This window comes from Drosophila miranda, chromosome 2 (assembly GCF_003369915.1).
Source record: "Drosophila miranda strain MSH22 chromosome 2, D.miranda_PacBio2.1, whole genome shotgun sequence".
NCBI lineage: Eukaryota > Metazoa > Arthropoda > Insecta > Diptera > Drosophilidae > Drosophila > Drosophila miranda.
In genome coordinates this window covers 19,321,302-19,337,469 of record NC_046675.1, presented here as the reverse complement: position 1 = coordinate 19,337,469, position 16,168 = coordinate 19,321,302, and the positions used below count along the sequence as shown (strand labels likewise).

General features: G+C 38.9%; 1 protein-coding gene across 4 annotated transcripts in view; it reads right to left on the bottom strand.

Moving 5' to 3' along the window:
* Window positions 1-3,116: 3,116 nt before the first annotated feature.
* LOC108154072 (protein unc-13 homolog 4B) overlaps window positions 3,117-16,168 on the bottom strand; it is a 32,183-nt gene continuing 19,131 nt past the window's right edge. For 3 of the 4 annotated variants that reach the window (XM_017284166.2, XM_033388761.1, XM_017284167.2), the window contains 10 exons: window positions 15,198-16,018; window positions 8,399-8,613; window positions 7,678-7,955; window positions 7,520-7,610; window positions 7,394-7,467; window positions 4,149-4,514; window positions 3,834-4,091; window positions 3,608-3,777; window positions 3,344-3,522; window positions 3,117-3,273 (listed from right to left, as the gene is read on the bottom strand). In XM_017284166.2, the coding sequence (XP_017139655.1) occupies window positions 3,182-3,273; window positions 3,344-3,522; window positions 3,608-3,777; window positions 3,834-4,091; window positions 4,149-4,514; window positions 7,394-7,467; window positions 7,520-7,610; window positions 7,678-7,955; window positions 8,399-8,613; window positions 15,198-16,018 (2,544 nt within the window). In that variant the 3' untranslated portion in view covers window positions 3,117-3,181. Of the gene's footprint in view, window positions 3,274-3,343; window positions 3,523-3,607; window positions 3,778-3,833; window positions 4,092-4,148; window positions 4,515-7,393; window positions 7,468-7,519; window positions 7,611-7,677; window positions 7,956-8,398; window positions 8,614-15,197; window positions 16,019-16,168 lie in introns of those variants that run through there. The other variant, XM_017284169.2, reaches the window with a different exon arrangement.

Here is a 16,168-nt window from a genome sequence, read left to right as displayed (position 1 = left end):
AACATTGCTTAATCGCGTTCCATTAAAAGCACTTATTAATTATACAATATTTTGACTTTTCGTGTCTTCCATTCTCGCTCTCGCGTCTATACATCGTCGCTTAAGCGGTATTGCATTTCCCGTTGCTGTGTCGAATTGCACAACGGTTAACATGGACAACGATCCAAATACAGGCACGGGCGGAAATATTGTGATGGCTGATACCAGGCTGAGCCTTTATAAGCGTAAAGTGCAGTCATTATATGATCGATTGCACAGGCTTGGCGAATCCTTCGCGGAGAATAAAATCGACAAATTGACCGCCGCGGAAGTCGAGGTGCGCCTTGATATGTTGCCAGAAATTCGAGAGGAATTAAATAAGGCCCATAATGAATTGGAGGCTCTCGATCAAAACGAGATTGGGAGTGAGCTGCGCGAAAACATCGATACCCTTTTCATATCATTAAAAGCTGAGTTGCTGGCTGCTGTTGAAGTAAGCCAGTCACACGCCGCTGCCCATTCTACGACTTTGCCAAACCATTCCGGACACAGTACCATCATCATGGCTCACAAGCAGCGACTTTACACATGCGAGCGTTGCTGCCCACAACAAACAGCCCACAACACAAAGCTGCCTAGGTATTACTCCTCCCGACCTGGCCGTTCAACCAGAAACTCTTTCCGTTGCTCAAAATTGTGCTAGCAGCTCGCCTCTACATTCGTCTACCTCTGTAGCTGCCCAAGGTCTTCACTCCGATGTTGTGCTTCTGGCTACAGCCGTGAAGAATCGGTCTGGTGTTTTAGTTCCTTGTCGTGCCATCTTAGATTCAGGATCGCAGCTGCATCTCGTCCCATCCACGTTCGCCCAGCAGCTTCAGCTTAGGAGAACTCAATCGTCTGCACTTGTGTCTGGGCTGGGCGATACCAGTGTTTCTACTGAGGGATCCTATAAGCATTTGTATGCATTCTCGCACCTCTGCTTACACAACTACGCTTACTGCTTTCATCGCCCCCACGATTACCGATTCTCAACCAAGTATGACAGTAAATGTATCTGATTGGAGTATTCCATCTAACATTCAGCTCGCCGATCCTGCATTTTTTTCAATCCTCAACGGGTTGATCTCCTCATTGTTGCGAGCGTTTTTTATCTGCGTAGGGCACTTTTGGCCACGCACAACTGTCCAGATTCGATGGCTGAGATGGAAGCAAGGTTGGATAAAACTCTTCGTATGTTTTGGGAAGTCGAGAATTGTGTGGAGGCTGGTTTGAATACCAAAGAAGAAGACGATTGCGAAGCCACCATTCACGGTTGCCATCCGGGGAGTATGCAGTTCGTCTGCCGCTAAATAATAATACTGATCGTTTAGGAGAATCTTATACTCAGGCTTATCGACGGTTCATCAGTCTGAAACGAAAACTGGAGCGTAATCCTACACTCAAGGAGCCTTTATGAGGGAGTACATTGATTTGCATCATATGCACCAAGTCAACCCTGATTCCCGTAGCCTCTGCAAATATTTCTTGCCTCATCACTGTGTCCTGAAGGAGGAAAGTACGACGACAAAACTCCGTGTCGTTTTCGATGGATCCGCAGCTACATCAACTGGATATTCTCTAAATGATGTGATGATGACGGGCCCTGTTATTCAGCCTGCATTATTTAAATATTGATTCGCTTTCGAACATATCCAGTCGCTCTCACTGGGGACATTTGTAAAATGTACCGCTGCGTACGAGTGTCTCCACCCGACAATTTGTATCAGTGCATCCTATGGCGAGATTCCATCGAGTCCGACGTTCAAGTCTACACACCAGGAAGTACTTGAGGGAAGTTACTCACATAGACATAGAGAAGTTCCTTAAGTTTAATGATGGAAGCGACATAGGCAAAACTCTCAGCTTATATTCTCTCGAGAGGTTCGCTTCCCAGCCATCTTATCCAGTCAGAGCTATGGTTCCACGGCCCATTCTTTTTGCTAGGCTCCAAGGATAAGTGGCCTGTATCTCCTGCTAACGACATAGCAACTTTGGAGCTTCGCAAGAGAGTATTGCTAATCACGTCACCACATGCCGATCTCACGTCCGGATGCAAATTTGCGAATTCATTCTTTCGCATGCAGCGCACATTCGCCTACATGCATAAATTTATACATCGTCTTAGGCATCCAGGACTCACCGTTTCTGATATTCGGCAAGGAACGCATCTTCTTATTCGACACATTCAGCTGGCAAATTTGTGGATGGACATAAGGGAGATTCGGCGCAATGTTCAAGTCATGAAATCCAGTTCTATTAGTTCGCTCAACCCGTTCATCGATCATTCTGGACTACTTAGAGTTGGAGGTCGTCTTGGCAACTCATCGCTAGGATTTTACGCTCAGCCAAAGGGACATACCTTTGATAAGATATTATGACGAAAGAAACTTCCATGCCGGACCTCGCGCCTTGCTATCCCAAATTCCGCTGGAATATTGGCCAATTGGAGGTATTAAAGCAGTGTGAAGGGTCGTCAGCAAGTGTGTGAGATGCGTCAGGACTAGGCCGCACATGGTTGAACACATCATGGGAGACCTACCTAAGGAACGTTTGAAAGGATCTCGAGTTTTTGAAGTCACTGGAGTAGATTACTGTGGACCTATTTTCTACCGATCAGAAATCCGCACGAGGCCTCCGATCAAGTGCTACATTAGCGTATTCATCTGCTTGTCCCGGCCAGATAAATGTGCATACACGAGATCGATATGCAACCAATGCGGTGAGAGATTGGCCTAGAACTAAATTTGTGCCACACCGGCAGATCAAAAGTAAGAGCCGAAACGGTGGCTGCAGAGCGCCCTCTAACCGAGAAAGCGCACTGCCAAACGTCAGCGTTTGCAGTGCACAGGAGGCTCATTAATACTTATAAATTTATAATCGCGTTATCTTAATAAACAGCAATCATAATGTTTTAAGTTACAATTATTCATCAGCGGCTGGCCGAAACATACTCCCACTCTTGAAAGCCAGTCTTTCAATTGATTCCTTGAGAGGCAGCAAACACAGCTGAGTAACGGCCGTGAATGTTCTTGAGGCAGTCAGCGAATCGGCACACTCCATCCTTGTTGACTTGCCTTGCACGTTAGTGCTAATGAAAATTATTTTTGATGCTAGATTTTATTTTTATATGTAAAGAGTAATTTAACTCATAATTTGTTGCACCTTAGGAATAGGATTTGTTTTTTAATTTTTTTATAAAATCCTTAGCCTGTTTATCGCCTTGTCTAAATTCCAAGGCACGCAGCGTTTCGGAATCTAAAAAAAAATTTGTTTGTTCTATTAATATACTATGTAATTGTACATGTTTTCGAATAAAACTAGTTACCTGTATACTCTGGTCGAGACAAATTCATAATAATTTGTTTTCCCTCAGATTCCATGAGATCTGTGAATGAAGCATAGCATTCTCCTATGTATTGACTTGACATGCCAAATAGATCCTTATCTTTTACACTGAACAAAATCAAGCTATCTTCTGCTGTCCTCTGCTGTTCATTCAAATTTCTAAAGAAAAATAACAAATCAATACCAAAATAAAAATAATAATATAAATTAATGACAAAATATACACATACGCATTTGTACTTACATACAAAATTCCTGATCGTACAATGGAAAACAACTTTTATGGTGAACAGTAGTCTTTACTGGTGATATACCATTGAATCGACTTGTTGGCATAAAACAAGCTTTAGTAAATGAATCGACGAAGCCATTTGAATCCATTGGAAGCAAGTTGCGCGCATTTAATATAGTGAGCTTAAATATGAAAAAAAAATTGTTATTTTTTAATGTTGTGATAATATTTTACTTACTAATAAAGATGAATCTGTAAACTCAGCCCTTATAGTAAGTTGTCCGAAGGGTGATAATGGCTGATTTTTTTGATATTCCAATCGCTCAATATAATATTGATGAATAAGATCTGCTGTTTCAAGAGCATAAGCGTCAAGTCTCTTTTGAATTGTAGACAAAATGTTTACGTCCGTTGCAACGTTACCCATTTTAAAACAATATATCATTGTCTGAAGGGTGTCCTTTAAATTTTTGAAATATGCTGGTGGCCGCCGTTTCTATAAAACATAAAAGTTTGTAAGTATTAACAGATACTTATCCGAAAGAATACATACATCAAGATTTGATTGAATTAAGTCATACAGTATTATTGATAGCTCTGACCAAATGCTCTCCAGTATTCTTCCGAAGTTTACTTCATTAAGTGTGTTGTAGAGAGTGTCCAATGAACTTTCTAAATACATCATTAGCTGGTCCATAGAATTTGAGTCCTTATGAAGGACTTCCGCACCTTCAGCCAAATAGAGTTTCATTGCGGGTGCCATTTTATGGGAAACAATTTCAATGAGCTCCACAATTTGATTGCGTTCGGTGTCTAATGCATTTTCAATAACAGTATTAATAGTAGATGAGCATCTGTCCGCCTCCAAATTTGTGCGATATTCTCCCAATTTTTGTATGACATTGTCGATGCCAAGTTCCTGAATGACGTGAATACAGACAAATCAATTACATTTTGGTTACTTGAAAGCCAGATTTTTTTTAAATTTATTCATAACCGCATAAAATTGTATTGTTATTTTGCTTGTACAAAAACAAACAGCACATCTCTCTTTATTGCTAATTCTCTTAATACGCTCTCTTCGAGTGAAATGCGGACATGAAACTCACCGTTTACTGTTTTACCATTTTGGAAGAGAGATTGAGCTATAATATCGATCCGATGACCGCAACAGTATAGTAAATAAGATCCTTATTTATGATACTGCGGTATTCTTTTATCTTTAAAATTGTTGGTTTTAAATGGTGTTTTTCGATTTTTTGGGTTGGAATAAAATTATTAGTATAAAATTAGTTAATACGGTTTCCGTTTACTGGTATCATTAAAATGGTGAATGGCACAGAATTGTGTGATTTTAGGGGACGGAAGAAGTTGTGCTAAAGACTATTCTGTACAAAATACCAGTTTACTGTTTTTCCTATAGTCTATTTCTTTAGTCTGTTGCATGTAAATATCTACACAAATACACGATAACATTTATATTTTTATACCCGATACTCAAAATCGGTATTGAGGTATATTAGATTTGTGGTGAAAATGGATGTGTGTAACGTCGGAATCGTTTCCGACCCCATAAAGTAAAAATATATTCTTGATCAGCATCAATAGCCGAGTCGATTGAGCCCTGTCTGTCTGTCCGTCCTTATTAGCGCCTAGTGCTCAAGGACTATAAGAGCTAGAGCAACGATATTTTGAATCCAGATTTCTGTGATATGTCACTGCTACAAGAATGTTTCAAAATTTCGCCCCGGCCACTTCCGCCCCCACAAAGGACGAAAATCTGTGGCATCCACAATTTTAAAGATACGAGAAAACCAAAAACGCAGAATCGTAGAGAATGACCATATCTTTTAGACTGCAGAATCTGATCGTGTTATTATTATAGCCAGCATCAAGAAAACAATTTCATTTTTTCTCGTCATGTCTCTCTCTAACACACACGTAGCATAGCCGGCTTTGCTTAGAGTAAAACATTAGCGCCTAGATCTCAGAGACTATAAAAGCTAGAGCAACCAAATTTGGTATCCACACCCCTAAGATATCGGACCGAGACGAGTTTGTTTCAAAATTTCGAGGGCTACTGTTTACATTTCTGTCCTAAGCCACATTTAGCCTTATTAATAACCAGTGGGCATTTACTTCAAAAAGTTAAGTTTGGTATGGGTATTTATTAACGTATTTAGCCACTAAAGTTAGATTTTGCATAGTTAGGCCAGTAACTTAAATAGCAGACTACGTATAGCCATTAGCCTTTCTGAAAAGCCAATGAATAAATCGATCAATCAGCTCTGTGGAACATAGCAGCCAACGAGGATATATACAACCTAGCAGAGGTGGACGAAGCGGGCCTTCAAACTGCAAGGCTGTCACATTTGTTCGAATGCAGAATTCTACGCGGACTGAGCGCTCCAGGGAGTTGACTGTTAAGAAATTGCAGCAATTGTCCCTTAAACTGATGGAGAGTTTAAACAGTTGCAAAAGGGACAGGCTCTGCCACCAAGCCTGCAAATGATGGCCCGTTTGTCCTCCTTAACAAAATAGTTCATCAGGCAACTAATTTTTTTTTTCTAAATATGTACATGTGCTGTGATGTCGTGTCGATCACTTGATGTTTGTCCGGGAAGCAGCAATTGATCATCAATTCAGCAATTCTATAAATTTTGGACTACAGGTAAAAGTAATAAAGACATCTAGCCGACCGTAATGACGAACAATCGACGAAACCGCAGCAAAAAGTTGTCGGCATTTTTCCGAGTCATCAAACGATATGCGTAATAATTCATTTCTTTTTATTTTCTGCACCATTCGATGGATTTATCATTTTGATTTAAAAAATGAACGTGTCATATAAACGATGTGTTTCAGATATTTTTTTGAAGTTGTTTTGAAGTTTTGAAGTACAGTCACAATATCACGCTTTTCCATGTTTTAACCAACAAGCAGGATAGAAATTTCATATATTTTTGGAGCTTTAAGTGTGCGCTCGTGTGTTCCAAATGGTCGTTTATCCGTTCTGATCACTACTTTATAGTCATCATTTGGCATGTGCTCCAATGCACTCTTGAACAGCCTGACGAACTTTAAGAATACTCTCTTGCTCTTTTCATTGCTGCATTTATCTATTGACGCCGATCACTTTCATGTTTCCCAAGAAGTATATTTGTAAACAATTATACTGGGCATCTTCGAGAGGTTGCAATGATCCAATTCAAAGGTGAATCTGTTCTTGTATCTCTTTTATCCTTGTAGGTCGTTTGGAAACAACCATTGTATTTTTGAATCTTTTGCAAGAATTGTTGATTTCTGTTGTTCGTTCGACGATTTCGCATTGCCAACTGTTTTGATTCAAAATCTGAGTGTCCCATAGCAGTCTCCTGAATCTAATCTACCTCCTCATTAAATTTCAGCCAAATCGAATTAGCCATTGTTGAGTTATAAATGGTGTAACTAACACGAATTTCTTTTATATATGTATATATAAAATACTAAAATTAACACAATTTTAACGTTTCAAGCCCTACAATCTTAAATGGGTTGTATAGTTATAGTTATAGTTGAATGCCACCTAATGCTACCTTGCGATAGTCAAACCTATTCTACTCAAGTATGGTGACTGGCCCTATTTAAAACTCTGAACGCTAAGTAACAAGCAAAAGATCAAAAAACTTACGCCTATGCTTTAGTTAAGGTCTCGGTTTTAAGGTAAGGTTTTTTTCAAGAGCAGGTCAAAACCCCGCACATGTGGTAAAACAATATTTATAAAAATGATATCCACTTCAAGGGTAGAAAAAGCCTTACCTTTATAAATGATGGTAAGCTCTGACGGATGTAATCCATATTGTTAATTGCTAGACACCACTCTTCTGATAAAACTAGAGGGTAAAAAATTAAATAAATGAAAATTTTTAATGTTAAATTGCTTACTGAATATCTTGTTATTGTCCCCGAGTTTAGTTAGCTTTTCGACTCTTTGTGACATTCTTTGAGCATAAAAAATGCAGCATCGACATAGATCCTATTTTGAAATAGTAGATAATAATCCGTTAAGAATATTTTTTTCTTACTTGTGGTTTAGTTCTTACATTTACAATTTTAGCTATAAATGTATAGCAGCCCTCAACTTCCGGCCAATCCAATTGTTGCCAAAATATTTTAATTTGATAAAAAATTGAAAGAGTATCCACGGCAGAAGAGCTGTATTTTACGGTTTCGTCGACCGCCTTCAGTTGGTCCAGATCTATTGCTTTCTGAATACGATTGAGCGCCTTTATTATTGAAATGTCAAGCCAGTGTGTCACACCTGTCTCAAACCATTGATAGAATCCAATCATTTTCAATTCATCGGTACACAGTGATTTTCCTACAAAATATAAATAAAAAATTGCATAATACATATTTTGTATATCCAAAAACCACGGCAGACTAGCTTCGACTCCGAAGTTTTTTATAACCTTGCAGATTGTTTCTTCATACGCTTGCTAATTGTATAAGCTATAAAAGCCAGTATTTTATGGGAATTTTTATTATGTTAAACGGGATGTAAAAAAATTAAAAAACTTCTAACACCACTTAACTTTTTCAAGATAATTGCAAAATCGAAAGCGGTATTAAAAAAAGTGTTTCATGTTTCATTGATAGTTTTAAAGCTGAAGACTGGTTTGCACAAAAACAGACAAACGGAGTGGGCTCTTTATAAATAATGTTTGGTCACAAATGCTTACTTCTTTACTTTGCTAAGACCAGATGGTCGAAGTAATTCGCTCTGCAAGGGTATACAAATGAAGATTTAAATTAAAGTTTTACCCAGTTGGACGTATCGCTTGAGCACCAAATAAAGTTCAAATAATGTAGTTCCCATATTCAAATTATCGATTTTTGGCAAATATTCGAATTGATCGTCTGGCACATCCAATCTTTTAATATTATTGCACACGTCTTTGACAATAGGTTTACAGATTTCATTCAGTTTTGAGTCATATAACAAATAAAGGATAGCTGAATAGTTTAATTGAATTTTGCTGAAAAAAATAAAGTGACAAAAAAGTTAAATGCACTATAGACACGTAGGTTATACATTTATTTTTACAGTTGGCCTCCCAGCTTTTTTTAATTCCTTGTATCCAAAGTAAATAACTACATTCCGGATCAAGGCTGTAAGTGTCGTAACTTTTTCATTCATATCTTGTTTTGGTAGAAGCTAATGCTGCTAACAAAATATTAAAAAATACCTTACTATAAAAAAGTTAATGAGACTATGAGAACCTGGCCTATTAGCTATTTTTGCCGTTTTTTCGCACGTCCCAGTATAACCAATTGACCCCTCTCGAACTAGTTCCGCGCCGTTTACCGTTTAATACGCAACTAGTTACGAGAGAAGCGAATGCGGACCAGGTCTTCGCCGACTACAATGTACTAGTTCTACACCTGGCTACGCAGGTAGCCGTCTTCGCTCCGTTTTCGAAGTCTACAAATAAAAAAACCAGATTAAGAGTTACAATACACTGCCCACTCAGTTAGTTTTTACCGATGCCACGCCTTGCAATATGCACCAAAATGGTAAGTTAATCGTGATATTTAACTCTACTTGCGCACGCGGAATGCAAAAGAAACGAATTTACTCAAACAAAAAGCATTTGTTCTCCGCGCGTGTGCATTCTTCCCTTCTTGAATCGTGATCTTTTGCTGGAAAAGTCATTTATGTTTCAATCTGATTAACATCAATTATAAAGTGAGAAAACTAGAAGTAACAATTTCAAATTAATAAATAAACTAATAAAGAGGTACATGCAGATATATTATAAATTTAAAAAAAATTATGAGCAATAGGCATTTGCGTAGACTACGAATGAGTGAAAGGTAAGCTAACGTTGCAAAGTTCACGCTTTGCCGTGAAGGAAAAGTGACAGAAAAAGTGGAAGAAAAAGAATTGGCTGAAACAGGAATTCATATAGAAGAGAAGAAACTAGTTTATGAAAATACCGAGATTCAGCCAAATATATCGTCATTAAATGACGAACTTAGTCAGTATTTTTTAAAGCGAAGGCCAAAGCGTGCATGTGTATCACCAAAAAAAGGTATGGGTTTTTCCATGCCAAGCAATGGTAAGAATATTTTATTTCATAATAAAAAAAAATGTAGTAATGTAGAACCTGCACGAATGCATTAGATGAGTTGGAAAAAACGACGGGTATATACATATAAACAATCATTCTAATGAGTAGTGGAATACATAAATGAAAATATGTATATAATTTTAGGAACTCTGCAACTGGAGAATACTGTTATTCGTAGAAAGACTAACAAAGATTAATACAAAAATATTTGTATAATCAAATTAATTAACAGCGGTGGTTTTTAAATCAATTAAAAGCAAAGATCAAAATTCTGTCGGACCAAACTGTTCTCATAAGACAGCTCGTCAAAGAAAAGGTCGAGATTAACCCCATTCGAGAACAGTTCCCAATAAAAACGAAGGAGAAGCTGATAGGATTGGAGGAAAAAATTAAAATAAATAGGAGAATTTACAGATAACAGCAATGAAATCGATTCTGCAGCCAGCTGGTGCAGTGTGAGTGTGTTAAAAGGAACGAGGAGTAAGTTAAGCTACATATACTTTCATATTAAACGTTTATATAGAAAGACATTGTATTTTTATTTTTGTATTATTCCAATGTCCAGATTGACAATTAAAGTATTCAGCTGGTAATAGTTACTCGTAATTAGGTCAGAGCTAGCTACGGGTAAGCGAGTGGGGCACTAGGTGCCGGCTTTCTACTCGTAACTAGTTCGGAACTACATCTTGAGCAACTACCCACTGTGTGCAGACGCACCTGCCGACCCTCCCGCGCCTGTGTCTGACCAGGATGTTGGCCCGAAAGTGAATGTGGAAGCCGTCGCAAGCGCTTCTGTGGTCCTACTTGAAGCCGCTAACTCTGCCGTCCGGAGGGATGTTGAGGCTCCCTCAACCTCAACTCCCATAACTACTGCTTTTACTACTTACTCCTCTACGTCCACTGTTCCAGTCTCAACAAATAATTCTGTGACTCCTCTATCTTTTCTTACTGCGGTTGCTCCTCTAAAACCTATTTTCGTCTCTTGACTAATGGCATCGGCTACGGAGGTCATGGTCCGAAACTTCGTAGTTACCAAATTTAACTTCAAGGTGAAGCGAAACATCTCCTCTCTTAAAATTCTTGTCCCGGAGAAGCATGTAAATAGTTTGCTTGACCCCTCTTTCTCGCCGGTACATACGATTTGTAACCTCTTTACACTAGCCCTGAACATCGAGTTGGTATTCTTCCAACTCCATCTCCGTCTGCTAATCTTCAGTAGCAAAAAACTAGCTTCTCCCAGTACGTTAAAGATTTCCCATCAGAAAGTTCGTGATTTGGGCAGCAAGCTCAACAAGTTACATACTGATAGTGCAACTTTTTAGGCCGACATTATCGCTTTCTCCGAAACCTGGCTTCACTCCTCAATCTCTGATTCCGAGATCCTTATTGACAAATTTAACATATATAGATCGGATCGTCCATCCCGTGGTGGTGGAGTCCTGATTGCTGTCCGTTCTGGCATAACATCCAAACATTTTTCTGTCGAAGCTCATAACAATATTGAAATTATAGTAGTTAAACATCGACTGTCCTCGATAAATCTATTTATATCGTGCTCTTACATCCCACCGTCCTCTGAATTTTCAACCTACATGCTTCACGCAGCCCATTTTCAAACCATTTCGTCCCAACTTAATGAGTCCGATTGTCTTATCGTCCTCGGAGATTTCAATATTCCAAATATTTCCTGGTCTCCATCCGAAGACTACAACCAGATGTTCCCAATCATGCAGCACGATTTCTTTGATTCTCTGTCCGACTCATCATTGGGTTAGGTAAACGCCATATGCAATAGCATAGGTAGGATTTTAGACCTTGTCTTTACTACCGACTCAACGAACACCCTAGTCCACAGAGGTTCCTCTCTATCTTTTTCCGAAGACCTTTAACATCCCACCCTGGAAATTGATTTCCAGCTGCATTCGCCTGGTCCCACCAAATCCTGTATAAAGCCTTCGGCTATATTTTGCTTCAAGAGGGCTGATTTTATCTCTCTGATGGATTGGTTACTCCTCGACAACTTTCATGAGATCGAGCATTATGGGGGGCCTATTCTTCTTCTTAGCCACAAACTCCTTCACCACCAAATGCTCCGGCCAAAATTTGGCGGGGCAAATGGTCTCAAAAGTTGGGGAGATGCTTATCTTCAACGAGGCTATCTCCCTGGCATAAGAGAAGTTGAATTTCTCCACCTTTAAACCCACGGCTTTTATTTTGCTTTGAATAAAAGCAATTACATCACATCATTAGATGTGAGGTCAGGGGCCAGCCGTGAAACAAAAACTTGTCGTTTTGGTGGGACTCCCACCAGTGGTTTAGGCACCACAGGCCTAGTACCTGTGGTGGCAATATCCGGAGGTCCGGACCTTCTGATCACTGATGGGATCGGAATAGACGGGACAGCTATCGAGCTTGCAGACACCACGGACGCTGCAGACGTACTTGGCTGCACGTTCTCCGAAGCGCTGAACTCGGCTACCGAATCTGCCTCGCCAGCAGCTGTCGTTGGCCTTGGAGTGGCAAACGAGATCAACTGCTGCACACTTGGAGTGGTCGGAGTCAGTTTTTCTGCTGAGTGACGACTAGCACTTGCAGATCCCGCGGAGTGACCCTTTTACGCCTCGGAGACTCATTCAGCAGTTGCAGACTGCCAAATTGAGACTCCATGACTAGGAGCCGATCGTACTGCTTTTTAAAGCCAACGGTCAGCTCCTTAAAGCCCTTCCGCGTCTGCCTCATAAATATGGACATGTCAGTCTCAACCACACGGCATGCCTTACATCTGTAGTGCAAGCCATTACGTTTTGATATGGAGGAGAGGAAACAGTTGCAGCAGAAGCTAATGGGAGAGAGAGAGTTACTGAACAGAAAGTTACGAGAGCGAGAGAAAAAGAACAGTTATTGAAGTTGAGGTGATAGCAAGAGAGTGATAAAACAACAAAAGCTACAAGACGAGAGACGAGAGCTGTAATGCAATGTAATGCGTACTCACGGCAACAACACAAACACGACAAGCCGACGCCGAAAAATTAGAAGTTAAATAAATAATGTTTAAACACAAATTAAACACAAATAGATTTCCAGATTGTAGGCTGGTTAGGAAGTTAATTAAAGTCTATTTATGAAAATACCGGTTGTTTATGAAACAAAGGGAAAATATGCGGAGCGCAAAACAAAAAAGCGTCTGATATACGAAGGAGAACGAACGAACAGATTAAACATATTTCTAACCTATTTGCTTCATTTTTTTAAGTTTGTCAATCTGCTCCTTCTAATAACATGCCCTCTATTCCCGCTTCACCTAACGACTATCCTGCCGCACACTTATATCGTATCCATCAAGTTGTATCCATCCCCTCTTTAATGATTATGATGGCCTTCTAACTAATTTAAAATCGTGTACATTTTCTTTCTCCACTGGTCCACATTTGGTTCCCAGTGCCGTGCTTAAACTTTGTGCGGATTCTCTTTGCGTGCCTCTCTTAAAACTATTCTTTCTCAAGCTTGGTGATTTTCCCACCTTCTTAAAAAAATCTTACATAATCCCTATTCATAAAAACGGGTCTAAATCAGACGTCTCAAACTACCGTTTTATCTCCAATTTATCTGCCATTCCTAAACTCTTCGAAAAAATTTTTACTTCTCAGCTCCAACACTTTTGTAGTTCCATGTTATCAGAATCACAGCACGGATTTCTAAAACGTCGCTCAGTTTCGTCTAACCTCCTGGAATTTTCCTGATATGTAACTGCCGGATTTGCAAAGCAATGTCAAACTAACGTAGCTTATACTGATTTTAGTAAAGCTTTCGATTCAGTTAATCCACAAACTATCTCTGTTAGGATTTCCGACTAAACTTCTTCTTTGGACTAATGCGTACCTTTGCAATCGTTCTGAGCGTGTCTACTTCCAATCTTCTCTTTCTAAGCCAGTTTTTGTCTCTTCGGGTGTGCCGTAAGGAAGCCTTCTCAGGCCGTTATTATTTAACGTCTTTATCAACGATTTCCCCCAAGTTTTAACTAATTCAAGAGTCCTAATGTATGCTGATAATGTCATGTTTTTCCTATAGCGATCCGGTGTCCCCGTTATTTCTTTAATCGGATCTCGACGCTCCAAACCATTGGCGTTTTATTAACGCTCTTCCTCTTAACATATTCAAATGTAACGTCATGACCTTCCATCGCAACAACCCTTGCCTTTTTGACTTCACAATTAACAACATTTCCTTGGAACGCCTGTACAAATTTTGTGACTTAGGCATTATCTTCCTACCTAACTTATGTTTTAATTCTCATATATCCCCTACTTCAAATAAAGCCTACTCCCCGCCCGACTAGGCATTACTTTTCTCTGCGTTTGCCCCTCTGTCCTTTGAACTACTCTAACCATGAATCTTTCCGTAGCCTTTGCCGCGACTAGAATACATTTTTCCATCTTTTTTCCTTTGCTACTTGCGCTTCCAAAGTAAAATCTTTTTTAATGAATAATTTAAGTTATCTTTCTTTTGCCTTGTATTGTGTTACCGAACTTTCCAATAGCAGATCATTTTTATGATTTGTACATTCCTATTTTTACACAGTTAAACTCTCCATAGTTGACCTCCAAACATTAAACATTAAACATTAATCGAGGGGGGTGGTTCCGACCTAGGACATTCATGTGTTAAATTCTCCGCTGAAATACGATCTGAAACCAGGGAGATGAGAATGGTAGCTAGTTCGGCACCGGTGCGGACCTAGTTGCCTGGTACTAGAGGTACTGTTTAACAGTCACATAGACACAAATTGTCTTTTCCTATTGATTAGTCTTTCAGTTTTAACGCTAACTCAATAATCCTTAATTTGTTTCAAAGTATCTTTATAAATAGGTGTTGCCTGAGCAGGCTGTTAAAGGCGAGTTCAAGGATCGAAAATTAAAGACGTAACTATAACAAATTATTTTAAAATTAAACTCTGTCCCTATATATTTATATATGTCCCGAAAAAGAGAGACGAGCACAGAATAATCCGTGTTACCGTGTCGACTAAACAAAAAAATATTGTACCTTCACCATGTACTGTATAATAACATTTGTATTGCGATCACATTGTGGTGCAGCCACAGCGAAACGTGGCCGGGCCTGCTAGTTTGAAAAATATATATTTGTGAAAAGATTTCTTTTCGTTGTAATGATTTTTATCCGTAAGACAACTGGAGCCAGATCGAGCATCGATAGGCCACGTCCAGTATTAAAAAGGCATGCTGTGCCGACACTTCCACATGCAAGCATGCTCTCTATGGCATTTACTCATACTTATGTGGGTTTTGAGCAGCGCAAAACCATTTTTACGAGCCTTTCAAAAGACCGACTGCTATGTTCTTACAAGAACGAAGACACACCTTAACAGCCACATTATAAATTATTACATAAATTATTAAACATTATTCATCGTGTGCTCGTCGTTTTAATTAGTAACTATTATATTATATTATTTGTTTTTAAATACTTACTGGTAAAACAGTTTATCGAAATATTCCATTGCGCGCTGAAGGTCCGACCGGATCATTTGAATAAGTTTAATTATATATTGCAATTTTTCTTCATCAGTTTCATTATCTTTTGAGTATTTGCTACCCTCTACAATATGTTCCAGCCATTCTTTTGTACCGGTATTGATAGCATCGATTATGGCAGAATCAACATTGCATATATTTTTTGCATCATTTCTATGAATCCAACCGTATACAGACGTTGGAAAAATATCTATAGTCACCGGAACTTCAAAAAGTTTAACTTTTCCCAAAATATCTAGCACCTCGCTTACAGCTCTTGTTATGTTCAGATCACTGACGTTTTTATATCGTATCTTTCGTAGCACTGCAAAACAAGAGGGTAGTATACGCCTTACTCCATCCCAATATGTAGCAAGATCTTCCGAATCCTTCTGCATACAGCTAATTACTGGAGTCAATACGTCGAGTATAGAATTAAATAGTGAAAAATTAAGCTTATGAGTTTCATGTATGATACTATATGCATGCCATTGACTAATGGCGCAATCAATCGGAGTTAATCCACTTTGAACAGCATGTTGGGATCGGATAATTTCAGCATTTTCGCTAAATTTCCCACTCCACCAATAAAATGCCACTTGCGAGGATTCCAGCTCATACATCAGTAATAGCTTTAGTAAATTTTTATGCTCCTGTACGGCCACGCTCTTGTTCTTTTCGGCGCTTAGGGTGAGGTTTACTAAAATGGATCCTCGGCTTCGAGCCTTATTTCCTTTTTCTAGGTTATACCAAACGGTCAGTCCAGAAACTGGAATAGACTAATAAATTAAAAACAGTGAGTAAAACAAAAATTTCTTGTTTTGATTCTAGTAATGGTGGATTAAAATTCTATTAAAATAATATTGCTATAGAGCTATTCTTGTTTAATAACAAATTCGATTTTTCAGTTAGTTAGTTTTAGTTAATAA